Below are 25,052 nucleotides of genomic sequence, written 5' to 3'. Positions count from 1 at the left end.
AGCTCATGCATCGGACCCACCTCTGCCTGGCACCTCACCAGCATGTTCCCTGTTCCAGGTTGGCTGAGCTGTGCAGAGGGTCCCTGTGCCCCTGGGCAACACCTCAGGCCAAGGGACTCCTGGCATCCCCCAGGGAGCCTCCCAGGAAAGCGGCACTGGGAGTGTGAGAAATAAAATAACACAGTCTTATTACAAGCAATATTAGTTGAGTTAAAATAAGACCTCTTTCCTTTAGGGTTTCTTTTTATATTGCTTTTATATTTTTATATTTTATATTGATTGTATAGGAAATTTATAGAATCACAGAATTACAGAATAGAATCATAGAATGGATTGGGTTGGAAGAGACCTCTGAGATCATCAAGTCCAACCCTTGGTCCAACTCCAGTCCCTTTACCAGATCATGGCACTCAGTGCCACGGCCAAGCTCAGTTGAAAAACCTCCAGGGATGGGGAATCCACCCCCTCTCTGGGCAGCCCATTCCAATCCCTGAGCACTCTCCCTGCAAAGAAGTTTTTTCTGATCTCCAACTTCAATTTCCCCTGGCAGAGCTTGAGCCCATCGTGCCCCCTTGTCCTATTGCTGAGTGCCTGGGAGAAGAGACCAACCCCCACCTGGCCAGAACTTCCCTTCAGGCAGTTCCAGACAGTGCTGAGGTCACCTCTGAGCCTCCTCTTCTCCAGGCTGAACACCCCCAGCTCCCTCAGCCTCTCCCCACAGCACTTGTGCTCCAGTCCCTTCTCTGGACTTTTGCTCAAAACTGCTTCAAACTGGATCTGTTGGCAACTGTATCTGGTCTAATTGGCGAATTTCTCCACTTATCTTGTTCTTTTGACATATCTTCTGATTTATCTTTGTTTCATGGGGTATCTGAGCTATTTTAATTAGACAAAGAGGCTGTGGGGCCTCTTGGTATGGCACCTTCAAGGACAGGTCTGTACCTTGTGATTTTTGCCATGTGCTATACATTGATTTTTATAATAACTACTAAGCAAAATCTATGATAGGTATATTAATAACATTATCAATTAATAAGCATAAGTCCCCCCAACCATGGGGACAAGGCCCAGTCCTGGGACACACTGTGGCCTTGTGTGGCATCGGCTGCCACAGCCCCAGAACCACAGAATGGTCAGGCTGGAAGAGACCACAGTGGGGCATCTGGTGCCCCCTCTCTGCCCAGCAGGGCCATCCCAGAGCACATGGCACAGGATTGTGTGCAGACAGCTCTGGAATATCCCCAGTGAGGGACACTCCGCACCCTCTCTGGGCTCTGTTCAGTGCTGGGTCACTGCACAGCAACGAAGTTCTTCCCCATGTTCAGGTGGAACTTGCTGGGCATCAGTTCCTGTCCGTCTCTTTTGTGTCTTTGCTGGGCCTCCCGAGCAGAGCCCGGTGCCTGCTCTGCCTCCTGACTGCTGATATTTATACATTTATACACAGGGGCCTGTCCTGGCCCGGCCCCTGTGGGTGGCAGCGGGCGCCAGAGCCGGCCCGGCCGCGGGGCTGGGGCTGCGGCTGGGGGGGCCGGGGATCGGCTCTGGGGCCAGTTGTGGGGCCTGAGCCCGTTCCGGGGCCCGTTCTGGAGTCGGGGATCGGCTCTGGGTCCGGTTCTGTGCCCGGGCACAGCTCTCAGCCCAGCCCAGCCCGGCGCAGCCCGGCTCGTTCCCCGCCTGGTGCTGCCCAGCCCGGCCCGGCCCGGCCCCGCCTCGCGCAGGCGGAGCCGCCTCTGCCTTAAAGCGCGTCCAGACCCGCCGGCTCCTCCTTCTGCCGCTGCCGCCGCGCGGGGCCCGCAGCTCCACCATGTCGGACCGGCTGCCCTACAAAGTGGGTGAGTGCGAGCCCGGGCCGGCCGTGCGGGGAGCGGGCCCTGATCCCCCTACGCCGGGGCAGCTGCTGCGGGGGAAGGGGCAGCCTTGGGGGTCCCCTCCTGCTCCGGGGCCCGGGGATCCCCCGCTCCTGCCCCCCCAGGGATCCCCCCTGCTCCTGCCCCCCCGGGGGGGGGGGGGTATCCCCCCTGCTCCTGCCCCCCCGGGGGGGGGGGTATCCCCCCTGCTCCTGCCCCCCCGGGGGGGGGGGTATCCCCCCCTGCTCCTGCCCCCCCGGGGGGGGGGGTATCCCCCCCTGCTCCTGCCCCCCCGGGGGGGGGGTATCCCCCCCTGCTCCTGCCCCCCCGGGGGGGTATCCCCCCTGCTCCTGCCCCCCCGGGGGGGGGGTATCCCCCCCTGCTCCTGCCCCCCCGGGGGGGTATCCCCCCTGCTCCTGCCCCCCCGGGGGGGTATCCCCCCTGCTCCTGCCCCCCCGGGGGGGGTATCCCCCCTGCTCCTGCCCCCCGGGGGGGGTATCCCCCCTGCTCCTGCCCCCCCGGGGGAGGGGGTCCCCCCTGCTCCTGCCCCGGGTGGGAACGCGCCTTGCTCCGAATGTGGAAGTGCCTCCCGGCCTGTAATCCACGTGCCCTGCAGGGTTTGGCGGCGGCTTTTGTAGAGCTGGAACTCACAAAGCACCCCGATTTTTATATAGAGATGGGTGCTCCTTGGAGGCCGAGTTCAAGAAGGAGGACGTCAGTCTGTAAGACTCGGATTCAGAAATAATCTGCCCTGGGGGTTATGGACCCTAAATACTGCAGGCTGTTTCTTAAGCAGCCCTGGTAAAGTTATCAAGCCCTTAAGAAGGGTAAGATTGAACGGCCTGTTGATGTATTTATTCCCCTGGTCCTTCCATTGCCTGTTTTCAGGCTGGTTTGGTCCAGGTTGGTGCACGGGCTGTGCCCCATCAGCTCGAGCACATGCAGGGCCTTCTGTGGCTTCGCTCTGCGGCGAAATGCAGGTACCGTGTCCCTGTTAAACCCCACGGGCTCACTCAGTCCCGCTGTTCCCCTGTGCTTTAAACGGCAGGTGTTCACCAGGGAGGTGAAAGAAAGGCATCTGACCGTGGTCTGAGTGTAATGGAAAGCTCCTGAAGTCTCTCAAAGAGCCGACTGAGTAAGAGAACACTCGGTTGATGCACCTGGGCATTACCTGTTGGACCCTTGTCTTTTTAAAGCTGAGTCAGACATTCATGGCAAGTGCAGTAGACTGTTTGAAGCCTCCCTTGTTTATTATTTTTGCTGAAGTTTTCTGCTGTAGATCCTTTTTACAAAGGCAGAAGCAGACTGGTAACTAAGGGAGTTATGGTGCCTTAAAATAATTACTGTGGGTCCATAGGGGTAGAACGTGCAGCTGTGCTTTGGACAGGCGTTGCTGTGCTGGGTTCAGCCCCTCGTGCACTCTCAGGGAGCACTCTGTGGCTGGGAAGCCACTGCCATGCAGGTCAATCTCTGTAAGAAGTGCCTTAGGTTGTGATTTACTGAATTGATGGGCCTCAGGATGTCTGTGCACTACATCACAGCTGCCTGGGAAGTTCTGGCCAGGTGGGGGTTGGTCTCTTCTCCCAGGCACTCAGCAATAGGATAAGAGGGCACGGGCTCAAGCTTTGCCAGGGGAAATTGAAGTTGGATATCTGGAAAAAATTCTTTGCAGAGAGAATAATCAGGCATTGGAATGGGCTGCCCAGAGAGGGGGTGGATTCCCCATCCCTGGAGGTTTTTCAGCTGAGCTTGGCCGTGGCGCTGAGTGCCATGATCTGGTAAAGGGACTGGAGTTGGACCAAGGGTTGGACTTGATGATCTCGGAGGTCTTTTCCAACCCCATCAATTCTGTGATTCTGTGATGATTCTATGATATGCTCATGGAGCATGCCTTTTCCCAGAGGGGCTCTTAGTTTTGATCTAAACTCGTTTGAAAGCCTCTTGACCACAGTAAATAAGGGAATAGCTGGACTGGAGTCTGGTTTTCTCCCAGCTGTTGCTGGGTGCTCAGCTGTTGCAGCCAGCGCCTCCCCACAAGGGTGTGAATGCATTCCAAGGTCTCAGCTATTCAAACCCTGCCACCTGTCCTGCTTCTCTCGCAGCCGACATCAGCCTTGCCGACTGGGGTCGCAAGGCCATTGAGATTGCAGAGAATGAGATGCCCGGGCTGATGAAGATGAGGGAGATGTACTCGGGGTCGCGGCCCCTGAAGGGCGCGCGCATCGCCGGCTGCCTCCACATGACGGTGCAGACAGCGGTGCTCATCGAGACCCTCATCGCCCTGGGGGCCGAGGTAAGGGCTGACCTTCCCCCCGGCTCTGCTGGGCCCGCTGCTCCTGCCTGTGCAACTCCTGCGGGAATCCTGGCTGTGCTTTGGGAAGAGGCTGCAATTTCCAGGTGGATGGGTTATATCTCCTCTCCTTAAGCACAAAGCTTGCTGTGTGTGCTCTGCTCTGCACCTGTGGGCTGTTGTGTCCCTCTGGACAGGCTGCACTCCTGGGTGCCTGTTCTGGGCTGGGTGGGTGGGAGGCTGCAAGAGTGCCCACAGCTGCTCCCAGACCATGCTGTGCCCACAGCTGCTCCCACGCTGTGCTGTGCCCACAGCTGCCCCCACGCCGTGCTGTGCCCCGGGCAGTGCCCACAGCTGCCCCCACACTGTGCTGTGCCCCGGGCAGTGCCCACAGCTGCCCCCACACCGTGCTGTGCCCCGGGCAGTGCCCACAGCTGCCCCCACACCGTGCTGTGCCCTGGGCAGTGCCCACAGCTGCCCCCACACCGTGCTGTGCCCCGGGCAGTGCCCACGGCTGCCCCCACACCGTGGTGCGCCCCGGGCAGTGCCCACAGCTGCCCCCACACCGTGCTGCGCCCCGGGCAGTGCCCACAGCTGCCCCCACACCGTGCTGCGCCCCGGGCAGTGCCCACAGCTGCCCCCACACCGTGCTGCGCCCCGGGCAGTGCCCACAACTGCCCCCACACGGTGCTGTGCCCCAAGCAGTGCCCACAGCTGCTCCCACACCATGCTGTGTTCAGACATGCAGTGCTGCTGTTGGATGTGCTGCCGCTCCAGGCACTGCCCCCAGCACAGATTAGCCTGTGTTAAGAACCACACTGTGCCCTGGTAAAGTCAGCAAAATCTAATGCAGCTTTCTGGGAGCTCGTGCTGGCCCTTGGGCTGTGCAGGAAAACAGCAGGGATGCAGCATGGCTCAGGGATTGAGGGCTGGGGACTCACTGGCATGGAGTTTGATGTGTGTGTGTGACTGTGCACCAGTTACTCTGGGCCATATTCAAGACTGAGACATGTATAAGATATTTACTGACATGTGTCCTGTGCCTGACTCGCTGAATGAAGTCCAGACATCCCAGCTGAGTGTTCACTGAGCAGGGCATGAGGAGGGCCAGGGTCTGAGCACTGCTTGTGTGCTGAGCAGGGGGGTTGGCTGCAACTTTGATGGGTTGTGAAGTTTGTGTGTGATCTGAAATTGCTTCTTCTTGAAGTTTAGCTGCCTGAGCTCAGGCTGCCCAGAGGTGCCCTCCCTGGGAATGGTTACAATTAAGCAGGGTCATGGTGATTAAAAAGCACTGGGAGAAGAGGAAATTTCCTCTGTAGCAGCTATGCAATTGCCTCAAAAAGAGGAGGAGGAGGTGGTAGGTGTGGATGCTGTGCCAGGCCAGCCTGGGCAAGGTACATGCTGATGTGCAGGGGTTCCTTGGCCTGTTCAGAGCTGCTCTGTGGTTGCAAATGGTGCAGTGCTGGAGGGAAGCTCTGTGGAGATACAGTCCTGGCTTTGTTCCAGCCAATCTGTGCATAAAACTCTTGTCCATCCACAGGATTTAAAAGAGAGCAGCAGTCATTGAAATTTGGGAAGCTCCTTGCTGCTCCTGTTGGTTGTTCTATCCCAGGATGTCTGAGCTAGGCAGCAGCTATGTGCTTAGTTAAACATTGCCAAGCTGCTTTAGTTTGAGCACAGCCCCAAATCCATGTCACGTGGGACTCATCCAAGTTGTTCAGGCTGATGCCTGCAGAGATGTGGTTCCTCTAAGAGTATTGTGGTTGTGCCTTTAAGGTGTTTGCTGCTGTGTTAGCTCCTTGTTGTGATGCCTCTGTATTAGTTTAGGTATTGACTTGAGTTAGGATTCAGCCCTGATTCATCTGTTGTGCCAGAACTTTGGTGCCAGAGAGGGAGGAATGAAGCTGATAAAGTCATACCCTACGTGATGAGGATGTAGCTCACTGCTTGTTGGCCCTTTTTTTTGTCTGGGTTAACAAAGATAGAGTAAATATGCTGTGCCTCAGAGTAGAAGTTCTGAATTTGTAATAAAAATGCGTCCTTTTCATAATCAGTGGTGTAAATACTATGCTCTGAACCCATCAGGTGCCAGTTATTCCAGGAGATGTCACTAGGACAAGCTGGTTTTCCAGGTGGGGGTTGGTCTCTTCTCCCAGGCACTCAGCAATAGGACAAGGGGGCACGATGGGCTCAAGCTCTGCCAGGGGAAATTGAAGTTGGAGAGCAGAAAAAAGTTCTTTGCAGAGAGAGTGCTCAGGGATTGGAATGGGCTGCCCAGAGAGGGGGTGGATTCCCCATCCCTGGAGGTTTTTCAGCTGAGCTTGGCCGTGGCACTGAGTGCCATGATCTGGTAAAGGGACTGGAGTTGGACCAAGGGTTGGACTTGATGATCTCGGAGGTCTTTTCCAACCCAATCCTTTCTATGATTCTGTCTAGGGGTGCAGGGTTGAAGTGGCCTGTGTCTGTATCAGGTTTGAGGTGTAGCAGCATGGAGGTGTTCTGTACACTGTCAATGGCATGACACCTCCTAATGTCATTGTACTGATCTGGGGGAGCTTCCAGAAACCCAGGGGAGGAGATGCACTGCTTAAGGTCATGGGTGCAGTTTTCCTGTGGTCTTTCCAGGTGTGTTTTTGCTGGCAAGTGTTGGCTGTATAGGCTCAGATGAGGTGGGTCCTACTGCAGTCCTTACTTAGAAGTGTCACTTCTTGGTGAAGTGGGATGTGTATCTGAAAGGAGGCTGAAGGATTGTGCCTTATTGCCCTCTCTCCTCAAGGTCTGTAACCAATGGACATGCAAATACCTGCCAGTCAGCCCTGTGGGGAGCAGAGTGGGAGGGGTGTGGGGCTCTGTGGTGTGGGGTTGGAGCTGCAGCAAGTGTGCAGATCCTTTTCTGTGCAACTCAGCAACGTGCTGTTGCTTTTCCAGGTGCCTGAGCCTAGTTATGAAATCTGTGGAATACACTTAGCTCAGCTGGAAAAGCTTCCATGACTGGAGCACAGAGTGGGAGGTGGGTGAGCATAATCTTGGAGAATGCCTGTTGATTGACTGTAGTGTTTCAGCTGCATTTCTGACCTTTGAGTGCCAGCAGGTGTTGCTGCATGTCCATACCCCTCAGTGAACACTTGCTATGGGGCTGTGCTGAAAATCTGACCTTTATTGACCAAAACTTTGCAAACCCACCCTGCTGTGCACTCCTGAGGATCTATAGCTGAATTATGCCCTGGCTGTCTGGGAGAAGCACTCGTGAGCAAGGAGATGGCTGGATATGTGGCACTGCTAAAGCTCCCTTACATTCTCTGCCAAAGTGACACTGTTTTCCCTGGCTTAGTCACACACTTTTCACCTTAACTTCACAGAGCTCCTGAGAAAGACAGGAATCTGCACTAATTTCTTTCTGCTCTTACTCCCTTTTTAACTCCTGTGTCTAGTAGAGAGTGCCTGATATCTCAGAACTTTGCTCAGCAAACAAAACTTGGGCTGTTTTGCAGGTACAATGGTCAAGCTGCAACATTTTCTCCACTCAGGACCACGCTGCAGCTGCTATTGCAAAAGCTGGTATTCCTGGTAAGTTCTCCCTGTTCTAGTCTGGCCCTGAGTTGGGCTCTACTGCCTGTTCCTGCTAAATCCAGCTGTGTACACATCTCCCAAACAAGCTTCAGAACAGAAACTACCCAGCAGCAGCAGTGATGGTTACAAAGCAGGGCATTTAATTCAGGCTGTGTTGCATCAGCCTGTGCCCAGCACTGCTGATAAAGGCTGTGGAAGTGCCTGGCTGTGTTACTGTCTCTAAGCCTGCTCATTAAGATGGTTGTATGAGCTGCTGATTAAATGGATTGGTGTGTAGGTGGGGGTAGCTGGAGGTGTTTGGTGCTTTCTAGAAAGCTCAGTGCTAAATAGAATCATAGAATGGATTGGGTTGGAAAAGCCCTCTGAGATCATCAAGTCCAACCCTTGGTCCAACTCCAGTCCCTTTACCAGATCATGGCACTCAGTGCCACGGCCAAGCTCAGCTGAAAAACCTCCAGGGATGGGAAATCCACCCCCTCTCTGGGCAGCCCATTCCAATGCCTGAGCACTCTCTCTGCAAAGAAGTTTTTCCTGCTCTCCAACTTCAATTTCCCCTGGCAGAGCTTGAGCCCATCGTGCCCCCTTGTCCTATTGCTGAGTGCCTGGGAGAAGAGACCAACCCCCACCTGGCCAGAACTTCCCTTCAGGGAGTTCCAGACAGTGCTGAGGTCACCTCTGAGCCTCCTCTTCTCCAGGCTGAACACCCCCAGCTCCCTCAGCCTCTCCCCATAGTGGCTGGGGAAGTGAAGGGAACTGCCATGTGCCCTGTTCCAGAGACAGGGTCAAAACCCAAGGGAGTTTTAGACTAGAGCTGGCCCAGCTGTGCTCCTGCCTGATATCCCTGAAGTGTATCAGGATGCTGCTGTCCTGTTGCTGTCACCTCCCAGTGCAGAGCAGTTCCTCAGGGGTCAGTATAAATACATAAGGCTGTCTGCTGTGTTGTTCAGCTGAAGGACAGGACATCCTCCTGGCTGTGTGCTGGGAACTGCATTACCTGAGCCCATGTGCTGGCAGCAGCTAAATCTGATTCCTGGCAGCCTGGTTCTGTGCTCTGGGGAGTGTCTCATTTCTGTTACTGCCACAAGTCTTTCCCCAGCTGTGATGCATTCTAAGGCAACAAAGTGGTCCCTTCATCAGCTCCTTTGGCATTCCCAGCTTCAGGCCTTGCCTCTGGCATGGGATGTCAGAGAGCCCGGTGGGACTCCAGATGTTTGGTGTTTGCCTTCCTCACTGCTCTCAACACCCAAAACTCAAGTGAAGAGCAGTGTACAGGTGCAGTGTTTATCTGAGTGTTTGACCTCTGCCCTTGGTATCCTGTTTTGTGGAATTTGCTCCTTTTGTTAGTATTACATTTCCCATACTGAATTTGAGACCTTGGAGGAATATGACATGAATCCTGCACATTTCTTCAGAAAGGGCAGTTGTGTGATTGGCTCTTCAAGGCTCAGGGTTAGTTTTCTGTGTAAATGTGACAGTTTAGGCAAATGTTGGGCGTGTAAATAATGTGCCTAAGGTATGTTTGAGTGGCTGAGTACCACTGAGGATCCATGAAGCCATGGAGAGACACAAATCCTGCTAAGATACAACATGCCAGGGGCTGCAGCACGTTGCTGGGGCTGGATGAGGCACCTCAGCTTGGGTTTTAGTGCTGTGCTAGAGACTAGAATTCAAACTCAGAGTTGCTGCAGAGTTTATATTCTGCTGCTTGGCTCATGCTCTAGTCTGGCCCCATTTTTCTGCTGTGCTAGAAAATGCCATAGTTGTGTTTTCATTTGTCTGTCTCAATATGTCCAGTGGCTATTTCTAATTCCTGGTAAGGGAGGATGTGTTGGAGGAGTGAGTGGGGTATGTGGATGTGAGGCTGCCTTAGTGTGCTTTGCCTTCTCCCTCTTAGTGTGGAAGAATGAGGAGAGCAGTGAAGTCTCAAAATTTTGACCATGTTTGTGGCCTGGAACAGGAGGCCAAATGATTTAATCTTTGCTCATTCTGAGATCTTTTTTTCAGTACAAATGTCTTTTCTGGCCTGCAGGCACAGATAATCATCTGTCTGTTGGCTGCTGCTGAGAGCTGCTGATGAAATCTTCCTTTGGCTGCTTCACCACATGCTGAGTAAGAAACTAATGGTGTGTGTTTGTCCCATGCAGTGTTTGCCTGGAAAGGGGAGACTGATGAGGAGTACTTGTGGTGCATCGAGCAGACCCTCTACTTCAAGGATGGGCAGCCCCTCAACATGATCCTGGATGATGGTGGAGATCTGACCAACCTGGTTCACACCAAGTACCCACAGCTCCTGAAAGGTGATGGTGCTTTGTTCTGTCAGGCACAGCTGTGCCTGGGAGGCTGTTGGGGAGTGTGTTTGTGGGAATTCCATGTGTTAAAGGGGTGGGGGAAGAGGGCCAGGCATGTGCAGACAGGCTGTGAAAAGTGCTTACAGTCCAAGACGAGAACCTCTGACCTGCAGGAGCTGTTTCCATCTCTGCTCTGGAGCTCCAGTGACCTGTCCTATCCATCCTTCACAGTGCCCATTACCTGAGAATGACCAATGGTTCTGTCTTGCCAAAAGCTTCCTGAAAAAGGTCTGCATTCTACAATTGCTCAATGTCTGTTTGCAGTGAATGTCTTTACCATTAATGCCTTTCTTCTCCATCCTCTTTGTGCACCTCTGGATGAAGTCTTGACTACTTCAGCCTTCCTTGGAAAGGGAACAGTTTTCTACCTTAAATACTGCAAGGCATTCACTGATCCAGTTTGTCAGTGAAGATGCTGATGGAGTCAGGGTTGGGATTCTTGCTTTGACTTTCAGTGCAAGTCAGTAAAACTGAGGACAGATCAGTGTGGTGCTGCCAGCACATGTTTTAGATGCAGGGAATTTGGCATGACCAGGCTGATCTGTGCTGCAGGAAGCCATGGATGGCCAGTGTTGCTAAAGGCATCTGGGATGGGAGGAAAATTGGGTGTTGATACAGTGGGATCTGTAGAGGTGAGTTTGCTGTAGAAGCCCCCTGGATCAGCTCTCCTCTGACTCCTGCTCTGCTTTAGAAGGAAGATATGGGGAAGAAATAAACAGGTGGCAGGCTGTGAACTGGTCTGTGTGAGAGGAGTCTGGGCTTTGCTCTCCATCCATGTGCTCATGGAAGAGGGAAACCTTCCCTGTGACAGGCCTCACTTCCTCCTTCATCCTCAGCCTGATGTCACTCATAATCAACAGTCAACATCTTTGTGTTATTTTAACTGTAGTGAGATGTTTCCATTGGTTTTTGCTCACCCATGGTGTGCTCCCCTCTCTGCCATCAAAGGTCTTGTGCTTCCTGGGTTTTCCCCCCGTCTGATGCCCATGACCTCTTGCCTTTCTGATGTTTGATGCCAAGGAATACCAAACTGATCATGGCTTCTGTCTTCCTGGCATTTTCCATGCCCTTGCTCTGTTTTGCAGGGCTGTTTCCCTGCCATGCCCACACAGTGTCCCAGTTGGTGTCCCTGTTCCCAGGGGTCCTTGAGCTGAGCTCCTCTCACACTTCCAGCCTTTTGCTTTCTGCTGCTTTGTCCCCTCCAGCCCTTTGCTCCTCCTTGTCTTGTGCTGCTGGTGTGCAAGGGACCAGCATAGTACAGTGCAGTGGGGCAGAGGCTGTTGAACTGTCTCATACCTTGGCATCCCTCTCTAGTCTGCCTCTGATAGAAACATCCCTACTGCCTGGGTTTGCTTCCTGAATTCATAGGAATGGCTCTTCTCTGGGTTTGCAGAGTCTGGGCAGGATGTCATACCAGTCAGCATTTCCCTTGCCCAAATGTGTGGTCTCTGCCCTGGCTGTGGCTGAAAAGCCTCCTTGCAGCAGTTCAGTAAGTTAAGACTGATCTCTGTAGAGGGTGGCAAACTTGATCTGTTTTACCTCCCAGTCCATTGCTCCTTGGAAACAAGAAAACTTCCAGAGTGGGGCCCACTGAGTAGAGTCCTGATTTCATTTATCTGATCTCTGTCCTCAGCCCTTTGCTGCAAAGTGTGCTTAAATGAAGCTGTGTAGCACCCATTTTTAGTTATCCTGGAGATAATAGAGGCTGATACATCCTAAGGGCTTGTGGAGGTATCTGACCCTCTTTGGTGAGAGGTAGAACAAGAGTAACACGAGCAGAGCGTGCACAGTGTGTGTAGTGTGTAGGTTGTGAGCACAGGAGTCATTTTGGAATGAGGCAGCTCAAAGTGCCATTTGCCATTTAAAGGCTGGAAAAGTTTTCTGGGCTAATTTCAGAGGGAATTGTCTTTCATGCTTCAGCTGCTTCTAATTTAAATAGCTGAGTCCTAGTGTGCAAATAACAGCTGAAAGTAGGACTCCTTCAACAGGGAGTTGTGTTCAGTATCTGTGGAGCTGCTCAGCTTCCCCTCTCCTTAATCATGCCAATGGCCTTTGTACTGTTGGCTTGTTCCATTAAACTAAATGCTCTTAATACCAAGAGAAACAAAGGTAGGAGGGGGCAAACCTGGAACTGAGCAAAGGAGAAAGTCATATGAGCTTGTGCAAGGGCAGTCTGTGGCATTCACTGTTGAGAAAGGGTGGAGAAGGTTGGACCATTTGTGATCCATTCATTTAGGCTTGCTCATTTCTCAGGTAAGAAATACAGGGGAGCAAAGCAGGTCTGAGTGTTCAGCAGGGCTTTTTCAATTTAATTCAAGCTTTTCCTTGCTGTAGGCCCTTCTGTGATCTCCAGTCACTTAAATCCCTCAGGCATTGAAGGTGAATGGTGTAGGTGGCACTTGAGCAGCTGCAGAGGTTTAGACCAGCTGTGAGTGTCACCTGGGGCAGTGCTCAGGTGGCCTTCAGGGAGGGAACCTGCTGGCATGTGAGGTTTGCTTGGTGCCATCTAAAGATGATGTGCTAAGCTCAGAAATGCCATCTGGAGAGCTCTGGAAGGATGAGGAGTGTATCTTCCAGACCAGAAGAGAGAGGGCAGGTTTGAGCTGGAGGTTCCTGCCCTGACCTCCCACAGCTTTGCTTCACAGGGGGATGAGTGTGCTTGATCCAGGCAGTTGCACCAGAAAAATTGATGCTTTGGGGGAGGACTTGCTACAGTGCTCCATCTCACTGTGCACAAGGCAGTGTTCTTTACACTGCCTTGTCCTTTCCAAGGAAGTCCTAAACATTCCAAAGCCTGAATGCATTCCCTCTGCAGGTGAGCACCAGGACAGTGGGGCTGTGGGGGGCTCTGTGTGAGGGTTGTGGTGAGACAGACCTCTGTGGAGATCAGTTGGCCTAATCACAGACTCACAGAATGGTGTGGGTTGGGAGGGACCTTTTAAAGGCCATCTAGTCCAACATGATGGACAGGGACACCTTCCACTCCATCAAGTTGCTCACAGCCCCTTGAATGTTCCCAGGGATGGGGCATCCACCACCTTTCTGGCCAATTTGTTAACCAGTCTGTCCCCATCTTACCAGCCCACTTCAAGCTCTGAGATGCTGTGGTGGCATCTCCCTGGAGCACTCCCTTCTCCAGGCAGATCAAGCCCTTCCATTCCAGTGTTGTTGGTCTCATTTCCTTTATGTGCCACAGAGTGCCAGTGCTTTTGCCTGCTGGTCTGAGGGGTGCTGTGGAGGTCTCATGGCTCAGGATCCACTGAGGCACCTGTCCAAAGCCTGGTGTGAAAACCATGTTGAATTGCACTCAGAGGCTTGGGCAGAAGGTGTTCTTGGTTCGTGTTGCTCACCTGGGCTTGGAGCAGATCCCAGCTGGACTTTTTAAAGCAGTGGGGATGGTTTGGACCAGACTCACACCTGTGTGTGGGTGCCCTGGGGGAGATGTTGGACTGAGGGGTTAGGGTGGCACTGGAGGGCACTGCTGTGCTGTGGGCTTGGGGCTCTGGGATAACTTGGGATTCCTCTGCCCTCCCTTTTGCCCTGCTGCCCCTTGCTGGGTGTGCCATGGGCTCCTGGCAGCTGTTGCCATCCATGACTGTTCCCCGGGTTGGACACAGCACCCTCCTGCCTTCCCCTGGAGCCACACTCCCATAGCCTGGGAGTCACAGCACCCCTGGGTGCTGGAAGGTGCAGAGCTTTGTGGCTTGGAAACACATCCTCTGCCCTTCCTGCAGACCTGTGGTGATCCTTCAGGACCCTCCTGAGCCTCGCTGGAGCCTGCAGGCCCCTTGGCTGGCTGACCCTTTGTCCTCTGGGGGTACAACCAGCTGCTCAGCTGGAGGGGCCCAGCACTAAACTGTTCAGGTTGGAAAAGACCTTTCAGGTGATTGAGTCCCACCCCACCAGTGCCAAGCCCACCACTAACCCATGTCCCCAGGTGCCACATCTGCATGTGATGGTGCTGCCTTGGTCCCTGCCTTGGGCTGTGCTGCTGCTGTTGCTCCCAACGGTGCTGAATGTTCTTGTGCTGTTCAGAGACAGGATTGTCCAGTCACCCTGTCCTATCTCCTGGGACTTGGTGGATGGGGAGGTGGTGACACTGGGACACTTCTCTATGCCCAGAATTCACAAACTACAGAAATAACTTTGGGGGATTTTGCTTGGGGGGTGGTTGTTGTTGGGTCCCACTGACTCATCCCTAAAGTAGGATTGGCTGTGACGAGGTCTGTGGGCTGTGGGTGAGCAGCTCTGCCCTTGCTGCTGCCTGGTGGTCTCAGGCACCTTTGGCTTCCCTGCTGTTACCTGTGAAATGGAAAAGGTAGTGCTCACCTTTAGGAAATACTCGGAGGGTGTGGATGGAAAAAAAAATATGTAGGAGTGATGGTGTTACCAATGAGGGAGAATCCAGAAAAATGACATGGAAAGGAGCAGTATTTGTCTGTCCATGTGCCCTCACATAAGGGAGCCTGGACTCTCACCTGCTTCACCAGGGAAAGGGCATGAGAAGAACAATTCATGAATGTTGTTTATTTCAAAGAGGTTGTAAAATTATTTTCCTCATGGGCATCTTTTCAGTCTTATTCCATGAGGTCAGTGTGAGGTTGTTTGCCTGGAGGGGGCAGTGTCTTCTCTGTATTGATTGCTGCTGGATGTAGAACTTAGCCATAGTTTTCATAGTTTCTCTTTTCTGGTGAGGCTCAGTTAGTTCCAGGTTGGTGTTGGCTGTTTAAGCAGAGCTGAGGGGGATTACAGCAGGAGAACTGGCAATGGTGAAGTCTGCATTTCAACTTTTTTCCAGTTGATCCAAGTACTTTAGATTTAAGTGTGGTTGTTTAGGTATCATCTCCTTTCAAGCCACCTTGCTAGAATGGACTGGGCTGTAGAAGCATCACTGAGTTGAACACCTTGTCCATTTTGCAGAGAATCATTTTGTGATGAATAAATTAGAGCGAGGAATCTTTTTGGTTCCATGGTCAAGAACTGGCTCATTTCTTTATTCCAAAGAATATTTTGTCCTGCTGTTTTAATTGCCTTGTGGGTGAAGAAACTGGTTTGAAGTTTCAAACTGCTGTTTGAGGATCCAAATTAGGGTTTTCATTTCTTTCCTGCTCCCTGTAAAGGATTTGTTTAACTTAGGCCTCTGGAGCATGCTCCCAACACATCCTGGTTTGCAGCAGCATTAGCTCCAACTGAGGTGAATCCTTTTGCTCTCCCCACAGGAATCAGAGGTATTTCAGAGGAGACAACCACTGGAGTTCACAACCTGTACAAGATGAAGGCCAATGGGACACTGAAAGTGCCAGCAATCAACGTTAATGACTCTGTCACCAAGGTAATGCAGCCTGAATCCCCCTGCCCTGTGCTGCTCCCTGGCCAGCTTGGGGTTGGCATCGTGTCATTCCCGTGCAGTCTTCCTTCTGCTGGGCTATTCTTGACCTGCTACTGAGCAAAGTTCAACAGGAGCCAAGAGTGTGCCCAGGTGGCCAAGAAGGCCAAGGGGATCCTGGCCTGGATCCAAACTAGCGTGGCCAGCAGGCCCAGGGCAGTGACCCTTCCCCTGGACTCTGCCTTGGGGAGGCCACACCTTGAGTGTTGTGTTCAGTTCTGGGCCCCTCAGTTGAGGAAAGAGATTGAGGGGCTGGAGCGGGGCCAGAGAAGAGCAACGAGGCTGGAGAAGGGACTGGAGCACAAGTGCTGTGGGGAGAGGCTGAGGGAGCTGGGGGTGTTCAGCCTGGAGAAGAGGAGGCTCAGAGGTGACCTCAGCACTGTCTGGAACTGCCTGAAGGGAAGTTCTGGCCAGGTGGGGGTTGGTCTCTTCTCCCAGGCACTCAGCAATAGGACAAGGGGGCACGATGGGCTCAAGCTCTGCCAGGGAAAATTGAAGTTGGAGATCAGAAAAAATTCTTTGCAGAGAGAGTGCTCAGGGATTGGAATGGGCTGCCCAGAGAGGGGGTGGATTCCCCATCCCTGGAGGTTTTTAAGGTGAGTGCCATGATCTGGTAAAGGGACTGGAGTTGGACCAAGGGTTGAACTTGATGATCTCGGAGATCTTTTCCAATCCAATTGATTCTGTGATTCTGTGATGTGCTTGAAATGAGCCCGTGATGTCTCTAGTTGGATGTGCCATTGCAGATATCCCATTTTCAGAGCATCAAGGGCTTTGTAAGTAAGGACATGCATTCTTTCTGCTTGTTAATAATGTGAAAACCCCTTTGCAGTTGTAGCTCCTGAGGCACAGTGATCTCCTGAGCAAGGAGCTTGTCCTCACTCTGAGGAGCTTAAATCCCACAGGGGAGTCAGGTACCAGCTGGAAACCAGGGTGTGACCTGCATGAGGTTGTGGCTGGTAAAGGTTGGCTGCTCAGGCTCTGGCTGATGTCTGGGAGCAGGAGTTCATAGGACAGGAGATATTTATCCCTTGCTTAGGTTTATTACTGCTCCTTGGGATAAATCCTGGTGAACTGAGGATAAAGTGGAATGATGTTTGAGAGGTGCTGGTGCTTTTTGACTGCACTTGAATTCTAGTGGGATTTCAGGCATACTTAAGGATATGTACGTAGATGGTTTTCACTGTAGTTGCTGAATCTGTTTCAAGTTCCCATGTGAACATTTTCCTGTTGGGCTTGGACTGTTTGGTCCTGCCTTCTGTGTAGTGCTGTCTGAAGAGCTTTTCTTTTCTGCTCACCAAGATGCATCTGACACTTTTATTTCATTGCTCGTGGGCTGGAATGCATTTGATCTTGGAAGAAGTTTGTTTCTTGAAATCCTTTTCACCTCAATTTGGGGCTCTTGCATAATAACTATTAATGCTGTTTAGTAGATCTGGAAATTCAGATGTTCCTGTAAAAGCCTCTTGAGTGGATTTAGGTTGAGCTCACTTTATTCTAGTGCCAAACAAGTGCTTGTTTTCAAGTACTGTTTGGTTTTTATGTAGTACAAGACTTGTACCACCACATTTAAAGATCTCTGGGAAGATTTGCAACTGAGCTGACAAATTCTGTCTGCCAGTTCTTGGCAGTTGGTGCCAGGCTGCTGTACCAGTGTTGGGAGAGAGGAGGCAGCAGCCAGTTCTGTTCCTCCCCTCTGCCCCCCAAGTGCATTTTTGGGTGGGACAGGTGTCTGCATCCAGCATGAGAATGCACAGACACCTGGAAGGAGAAGGCTTTGATTGCAGCTGGAGATGAGGAATCAAACCTGACCATGCTGTTTTCTTCCCAAAGAGGGCTTATACTGCAGGGAGAGTCTGCTCAAGGACTAGGAAAGAGGATTGACTGCCAGCTTGGAGGGTTGGTAACACAGATTTTTCTGACATTACTAATGGCAGATGTGCCTGTGATAAGACTTCAGGCACTGAGTCAGGAACTTCTGGAGGTGAGGTACAGCTTGTTACACATTAGTCCTTGCCCAGCTTCTGAGGCTGGGAGTGATGTGCTGCTATTCCTTGCTCTGGAGTAGGAGCAGCAACACTTAAACATAGACTGTGTATTTATTTTTTATTATAATGGTTTTACAGTTGTAAGCTGTAGATGGAAAAGCAAACTGTGACATCATCTCACACATATGGCACCAGCCATAGGTGCAGGGGAGGTGCCACTGTAAAGGGCAGTGCCTTGCTCACAGCATGGCTGGGCTTGGAAGGGACAGGAAAGCTCTTCTTGTTGCACCCCCCTGCTGTGGGCAGGGACACATTCCATGAGAGCAGGGTGCTGCCTGTAGGTATTGAAGATGCTCACAGCAGGCAGTGCCACCTGTGTGAAGTGACAGTAAGGAGGATTGGTGCTCTAAGGCTGTAGAAAGCCCAGGCAGGCTCTGAGACCAGAATTGTCCTATGAATGGTGAATTCTTAGTGTTAGAATCACAGAATGGATTGGGTTGGAAAAGACCTCCGAGATCATCAAGTCCAACCCTTGGTCCAACTCCAGTCCCTTTACCAGATCATGGCACTCAGTGCCACGGCCAAGCTCAGTTGAAAAACCTCCAGGGATGGGGAATCCACCCCCTCTCTGGGCAGCCCATTCCAATGCCTGAGCACTCTCTCTGCAAAGAATTTCTTTCTGCTCTCCAACTTCAATTTCCCCTGGCAGAGCTTGAGCCCATCGTGCCCCCTTGTCCTATTGCTGAGTGCCTGGGAGTTGCTTCCTTGGGCAACATAGTACAATATTAGCAGCCAGATTTTTAAAAATTCTTGGCTTGTGTAACTCTCCAGATAATCAAATCTGTTTGTACAGCCCCTGCTCCTGGTCAAAACAAAAGGCTCAAGGAGGAGCATCACAAAAATAGCACAGCAAAGTGTGTCTCTGAGTTTAGGGAGGTGTTCAAGGGGTGAAGTAGTATTTGATATCTGACTTAGCAGGGCAGCTTTGATTTGGGGGCCAGGCTGTTATTCTCATATGATACAGCAGGAGGATGATGTGCCATGGGGCATTAGGAGATGAAATCCAGGGGTTCCTGATTGTGATGACCAGCATTGTCAGTGGATACTTGCTGGATTTGCCCAGATCTGAGCAATAGTGTTCCTGTCAGCTCTTTATGGGGGGAGGTGTAATTTTGATCTTCTTGGGCTGCAGGCCCCAGTTCCTCATGGTTTGTGTGGGCACTTGCTGCTCTCAGGGTGCCTGTATCTTGCAAAGGTGGGGTGATGATGCTCTGCTGGTGTGTTTTGCCTGCCAGTGGCACTTGGTTCAGTTCACTGTATGAGAAACAGCAGCAGGGAACTGGTGAACAACTGGTTAATGCATTCAGACCTACCTCTGTGTAGAGGAATTGCTTGTGCTTTTACTTGATAAATTCAGGTTACTGCTAATAAGTTTCTGACATGTCCAAGCCCTGCTCAGTAGACAGGATATGTGTATGAAATGCCTTTAACCAGGGATGTGGTGGTGGTTTAAATGGAAACCACAGGGGAAATGAACCCAACACAAAAGAGATTATAAGTCAGAGTTACAATTTAATAACAATATTACAAGAAATTCAATAATACAAAGAGCAATTGGGTTTAACCCACAAACTCCAGCAGTGTAACCCAGCCCCCTGGGGCACAAACACAGGGGGGTTTGGTGGCCCCTGTGCTGAGCTCCACGTGGTTCCTCTTGAGTCCAAAGGAAAAGGAGATGAAAAACCTGTTGGTGCAGATGATGGCACAGTCTGGTGGAGAGTGGGGGGCTCCTCCTGTCCAGGGTCTGCTCCTCCTCTGGATCCAATGAGTGGTTCCCCAAGTCCCCAAAGCCCAAGATTGTCTCCCCTGAGGTGCAGGTGGGAGTCCCCAGTGCCTCCCCCAGGGCAGGGAGTTCCACACTGGGGGATCTGACTCTGGCAGTCAGGGGGGATTTTGGAATGGTTGCTGGCCCATGGGCAGAGCTGAGCCCTCAGGTGGGTGTGGAGGTGCCAAGGAGTCCCTGCAGGGCAGTTCTCCCAGCTCCTCTGCCAGGCTTCTTTCCCAGCCAGCTCCCAGCCTGAGGGCTCAGCTGTGCCCTGGGCAGCTGCTGCCAATGGGCCATTGGGAACAGTTGCTGGGCAATGGCAGAGAGGGTTTAGAATGCACAGCTTTGGGCACACCCACACAGGGAGAAACTGCTCCCACCTGCTGAACTGGGACAGATGTGCTGAAGCCTGTGTGTGGTACAACCTCCATATATCAAACTGGAGAACCACAAACCAACCAGTTGCCTTCTCCCCATCCTGGTGGTGGTTCAGGTACTCAGCTGCCTCTCAGCCTTCTCAGCACTTGCATTAAGTCCATTTTCCTTTCTGTGAGGAAATTCCACTCGAGTGACTTTGCTCTGCTCTGAAACTGCTCCTTTCTCTTCCTCAGAGCAAGTTTGATAACCTCTATGGCTGCAGAGAGTCCCTCATCGATGGCATCAAGCGTGCCACAGACGTGATGATTGCTGGCAAGGTGGCAGTGGTGGCAGGGTACGGGGACGTGGGCAAGGGCTGTGCCCAGGCCCTGCGCAGCTTCGGCGCCAGAGTCATCATCACCGAGATCGACCCCATCAACGCCCTGCAGGCAGCCATGGAGGGTGAGCACTGCAGGGGGGCATGAGGCTCCTGGGGGGCTCTGCATGCCAGGGTGTGCCAGAAATGAGAGCTGGCCAAGGAGTTTCAGTGGGTGTCAGCCCTGGCTCTGCTGAGGTAGAGTTGAATCTGCTTGGAGAGTGGGAATTCTTTCCTTGCAGTTGGGGAAGGATTTTAGAGGCCTGGAGGATGTGTTTGGGGTCAAGGATTCAGAGCCCATGGTGGGGTAGGGCCCCATTTCATCAGGCTCTAAGCCTGGTTTTGAGGGGGTTTATTACCCTCAGAGTGGGCAGCTCAAATGTCCAGTATGGCGTAAGATTTCACTGGAATATCTCCATGTTAAAGCACTAGGACTTCACAGAATCCCAGACTATTCTGAGTTGGAAGGACCCACAAGGATCATCGAGGACAACTCCAGTCAATGGCCCACACAGGGGATTGAACCCATGACCTTGGCATTATTGCAGCCAAGTTTTAACCAACTGAGCTAATCTCAGGGTCTTCCTGTCAGTAGATGTTTGTGGAGGGCAGTGCCAAGCTCTCTGCCCTTCCACCTGTGCTCCTTCACTTCTGTGGGTGCCTCAGGTACCTGAGCTCCTTGGTGCATTTATCCCATTTCTAGTCATACCTGACTCCAACTTGCAGGCACTGGGGGTGCCCTTCCTTTTGCAGACTTTCCCCCTGGGTCCAGCCTGAGTGCTGTGCCAGATGTTAGACCTGTGTCCATAAGACATTGAATGTGTAATTCTGCAGGTTAGAAGAGGTGAGGGATGGATGTTTTCATGTTACTGTGGTATTTATTTAGCAAGAGGAATAGGCCACTGCCTTGCATCAGCCATAGATCAGGTGTTTGTACTCACAGATCAGACCTTTTGCTCATTCTTTCTCAGTACTGTTCCACTTCTAGGATTGTATCCCACTTGTTAATAAATGTTGGTGGTTGGATAAAGAAATGGCTTTTTGTCCTTTCAGGTTATGAAGTCACAACCATGGAGGAGGCCTGCAAAGAGGGCAACATCTTTGTCACCACCACGGGCTGCACTGACATAGTGCAGGGCAGGTATGGTCAGGGAAAGCACACCTGGACAGTTAGAGTTGATTTTTTAAAATGCAATCATAACATGCCAAGCAGTATGATGAGGTTTAGCACAGTCTCATGTCTGGACATCAGAATGTAGCATGAATTTAGTGATGAATTGGGCCTTTGGTCTTTCAGTTCTGTTGGATGTTGCCACATTGCAATTGTTCCTGTCCTGTGGCATGTAATGATGGAGGGGCAAAAGGTGCAGAGGGATGGACAGACTTTTAGAGAATAAGAGCATCAGGGCTAAATTCTGTGTTATGTTAGATAAATGTGACTAGAAGAGGCAGGTAAAGGTTGAAAGTGATTCCATCTGTAAGTGCACAGAGAACCTTGAAAGCAGCCTGTTCTCAGTGAACTGCCTTGCAGTGTTTTGTTGCTGCTTCTTAGATCTCAATTTATAGCCCCAGCTCCACACAAGCTCCTTCCTGTGCCACTGGGGCTGTACCTGTAATGGAAGATGAGATCAGGTGGAAGGAGAAAAGGCCATGAGTCTTTAGAGATGTAACACTGCTGGAAACTTCAAAGTTATGGAGAAGATGATTTCTTCTCTGTAGGGAGGAGAATAACTGCAGGTATTTGTTTTGACTAATTAAATAAAATAGTATTACTTTCCATATTGGGGAAATACTTTCTCTCCAATAAGCTCTTACGTCCTTGGTAAATGTCCTTCCCTAGAAGCTTGAGGTTTTTCCAAGAGGCTTCCCAGCCCCACATGTTGTGATGTCAGTGATCCAGGCACTTGCCATTGTCCCTGAGCAGAGCTGTGGACCAAGACCATCTGCTGCTGCTGGAGGAGGAGATGTTTGTGGTGTGTTAACTTTACATACAACTTTTTCTTTGCAGGCACTTTGAGCAGATGAAGGATGATGCCATAGTGTGTAACATTGGCCATTTTGATGTGGAAGTGGATGCAAAGTGGCTGAATGACAATGCAGTGGAGGCAGTGAATGTTAAACCTCAGGTGAGACAGCCCTTGCCAACCTCCCCTCCTAAAAGAAGCAATACCTGCTCAGTGTCTGGTTCCACCCAGTGCCCAGGGGTTCAGTGTGGGCTCTGATGGGAGGTGCCTGCTGTGGGTGCATCTTTCTCCATGTGTCCTGGACAGCCAGGAGCCAACCCCACAGTGGTGATTGTGTGGACAATTAATTGCATCAAGTTCTTTTCTAACAGGAAGTCAGCTTTGGTGTTTGGGGAGTGGTGAGGAGGGACACAAATGTGCCTGCTTTGATAACCCTGAGCTGAAAGCAATGCCAGAGCTCAGCTTCAGAAAGCAAGTCAGGTGATGAGTGCAGAGCAGACCATTAGAGAGCCTGTAAAACTTTAGGTTTGCCTGGTGACTGCTCTGAATTTCCTCCTGGGAAGCTTTTGGCCCATGTACTGCTCTACACCAGAACAGTCTTGCTCCTAAGGGAATGTCATTTGGGATTGTGTCAAGGCTTGAAAATATTCACACCTCTTTGTTTTGAAGTTTTTGTTTGTTTGTTTGTTTTCACTTTGAGATTCAAGCCTTAGGAAAGCCTGTCTGGAGCTCTGCCAAACTCAGGCTTCTCTTCCAGACCTGGTGGTTTCATTTTAGAAACCTGTGGAGCCCAGACTGTGTGAGCAGAGCAGGAGAGATGTTTTATCCTTGCTCAGCTGCCATTCCCACCACAGCTTTACTTCAAGCTATGGCTGTAGCTGCACAAGGAAAATAGGGATATAAAAATGTCAGCTTTTCAACTGTGTGTCCTAAAGCAGAGAAACACAGCTAAACTAGATGAAAACTGTTCTGTAACACCAACACTGAGGGACAGCATCCTATAAAGCAAAGCAGGTGTATCTGACTTGGCATGGGACTCATAGTTCCCCTTGAGGAGGGAGTGTGCTTGCTGATAGCAGGATTCTGGGACAGCTTTTCTGCTTTTTACACACACCACACCCAAACATACCTTTTAGATCTCAATCTGCCCTTCCAGTTTTCATAACTCCCCTGTGGCTTTTTGGCCACCCACACCAAACTCTTACTGAGCATCTCTGAGAGGCTTTTCATTATCCTGGGACTCTCCATATGGCCTCAGCCAGGTCTGAAGTCACATCCTCAAGCTCTCACTGTGTTCAGGGTTGTTCTTGCCCATGGCCTCAGTGTGGAGCTGACTGTGCTCATCAGCTGTTGTCCTACAGGAACCCCCAGGTGCCTTAGAATCATAGAATGGATTGGATTGGAAAAGACCTCCGAGATCATCAAGTCCAACCCTTGGTCCAACTCCAGTCCCTTTACCAGATCATGGCACTCAGTGCCACGGCCAAGCTCAGCTGAAAAACCTCCAGGGATGGGGAATCCACCCCCTCTCTGGGCAGCCCATTCCAATGCCTGAGCACTCTCTCTGCAAAGAATTTCTTTCTGCTCTCCAATTTCAATTTCCCCTGGCAGAGCTTGAGCCCATTGTGCCCCCTTGTCCTATTGCTGCCTTCTGGTAGCTAAAGTTGTTTTAAGGCCAGAAGTGGGACTGCTCAGAGAAATACACATTATTGGAGGTTTAATTGGCTGTTAATGTGGTAACTACCTGCACAGAGGCAATAATCCCTTTATCTTTATGTGCTCTGCATTGAGGAGCCAGTCTGTCACCAGTTTATTGGGTACAATGAGTGTAGGCCCAGGTATGAAAACTGTAACAAATCTCAGGTTAAAAAAAATGACATGTTCAAAAAGGCTGAACCTGGAGCACTGTTCACTGGTTTGAGTCTGCAGTTGAACTGTTGCTGGTGCATTTAATGCTGTATTTATCTATAATATTCCATGCTGCACTGTGCTAATGGCATCCCCCTGGGCTCCATTCCATGTTGTGTTTGGATTTTTTTACTGCTGGCAGCACCAGCTGCCTGGGAACACATGCACATGTGGGAAAGCCACAAGACTTGGATAGCTGGATAAATACCAAGCAGGTGCCAAAACTGGTGTGCAGGCTGTCACAATTTGTTGTGGTGGACAAAGGGACACAGGCTGCAGGTGTCACACACAAGCTAATTTATTAAACTACATATAACACACACAAAGAAAAAAACTAAAGAAGAAACTAAAAAGCTTAACTAACTAGTTACAAGTTACACTATATATATTCTAAATCCCACCCATGGTCAGTTTTTGTAGGTTTATGACAGTGTCTATAGATTTTATTACAGCTTCTATTTGGATGTTACTGTCTGGATGTACTTTTGGTTTCATGGGAAATTACCTGCACACATTCCATTCCCATAGCTTGCTTCCCTCAAAGCCTTTCTTATCTTGCTTTATTTTAGTTATCTTGCTAGTTTTCTCACCATTTTAATTATCTTTCACTGTTCCATCTGTACAGGGAAGTACCACTCTACCCTAGGCCTGAAGCTGCCTGCAGCTTCAAAACTTTCATAATTCAAGAAACTCACAATTTTCACAGCAGGCTTTGCAGGCACTGGTGGGGATCACGGGAGGGGCATCTCAGTTGTCATTAAGGGCTCTTCGAGCCCAGTGCTGGACTGTGGTGAGTGGACAGGGGGCCCCAGGCTGTGCCCTGGGTGTCCATGCCGGGCTGTGCCATGGGTGTCCCTGTGCTGGGTGTCCATGCCGGGCTGTGCCATGGGTGCCCCTGCCAGGCCGTGCTATGGGTGTCCCTGTGCCACGGGTGCCCCTGCCAGGCTGTACCATGGTGTCCCTGTGCCGGGGGTGCCCCTTCCAGGCTGTGCCGTGGGTGTCCCTGTGCCGTGGGTGCCCCTGTCAGGCCGTGCCGGGGGTGTCCCTGTGCCGGGGGTGTCCCTGTGCCGGGGGTGTCCCTGTGCCGGGGGTGCCCCTGTCAAGCCGTGCCGTGGGTGTCCCTGTGCCGTGGGTGTCCCTGTGCCGTGGGTGTCCCTGCCAGGCCGTGCCGTGGGTGTCCCTGTGCCGGGGGT

The 25,052-nt window shown here is 51.5% G+C and overlaps 1 protein-coding gene across 1 annotated transcript in view; it reads left to right on the top strand.

The window, feature by feature from the left end:
• The first annotated feature begins 1,734 nt into the window (after positions 1–1,734).
• The window catches only part of AHCY (adenosylhomocysteinase), a 28,525-nt gene continuing 5,207 nt past the window's right edge, over positions 1,735–25,052 (top strand). Inside the window, exons 1-8 of the mRNA XM_071572835.1 lie at positions 1,735–1,832; positions 3,950–4,140; positions 7,629–7,704; positions 9,852–10,004; positions 15,275–15,387; positions 19,866–20,073; positions 21,041–21,128; positions 21,996–22,113. Coding sequence (XP_071428936.1) covers positions 1,805–1,832; positions 3,950–4,140; positions 7,629–7,704; positions 9,852–10,004; positions 15,275–15,387; positions 19,866–20,073; positions 21,041–21,128; positions 21,996–22,113 — 975 coding nt within the window. The 5' untranslated portion in view covers positions 1,735–1,804. The remainder of the gene's footprint in view (positions 1,833–3,949; positions 4,141–7,628; positions 7,705–9,851; positions 10,005–15,274; positions 15,388–19,865; positions 20,074–21,040; positions 21,129–21,995; positions 22,114–25,052) is intronic.

This window comes from Pithys albifrons, chromosome 18, assembly GCF_047495875.1.
Source record: "Pithys albifrons albifrons isolate INPA30051 chromosome 18, PitAlb_v1, whole genome shotgun sequence".
Lineage (NCBI taxonomy): Eukaryota > Metazoa > Chordata > Aves > Passeriformes > Thamnophilidae > Pithys > Pithys albifrons.
This window is presented reverse-complemented; position numbering and strand designations above follow the sequence as displayed.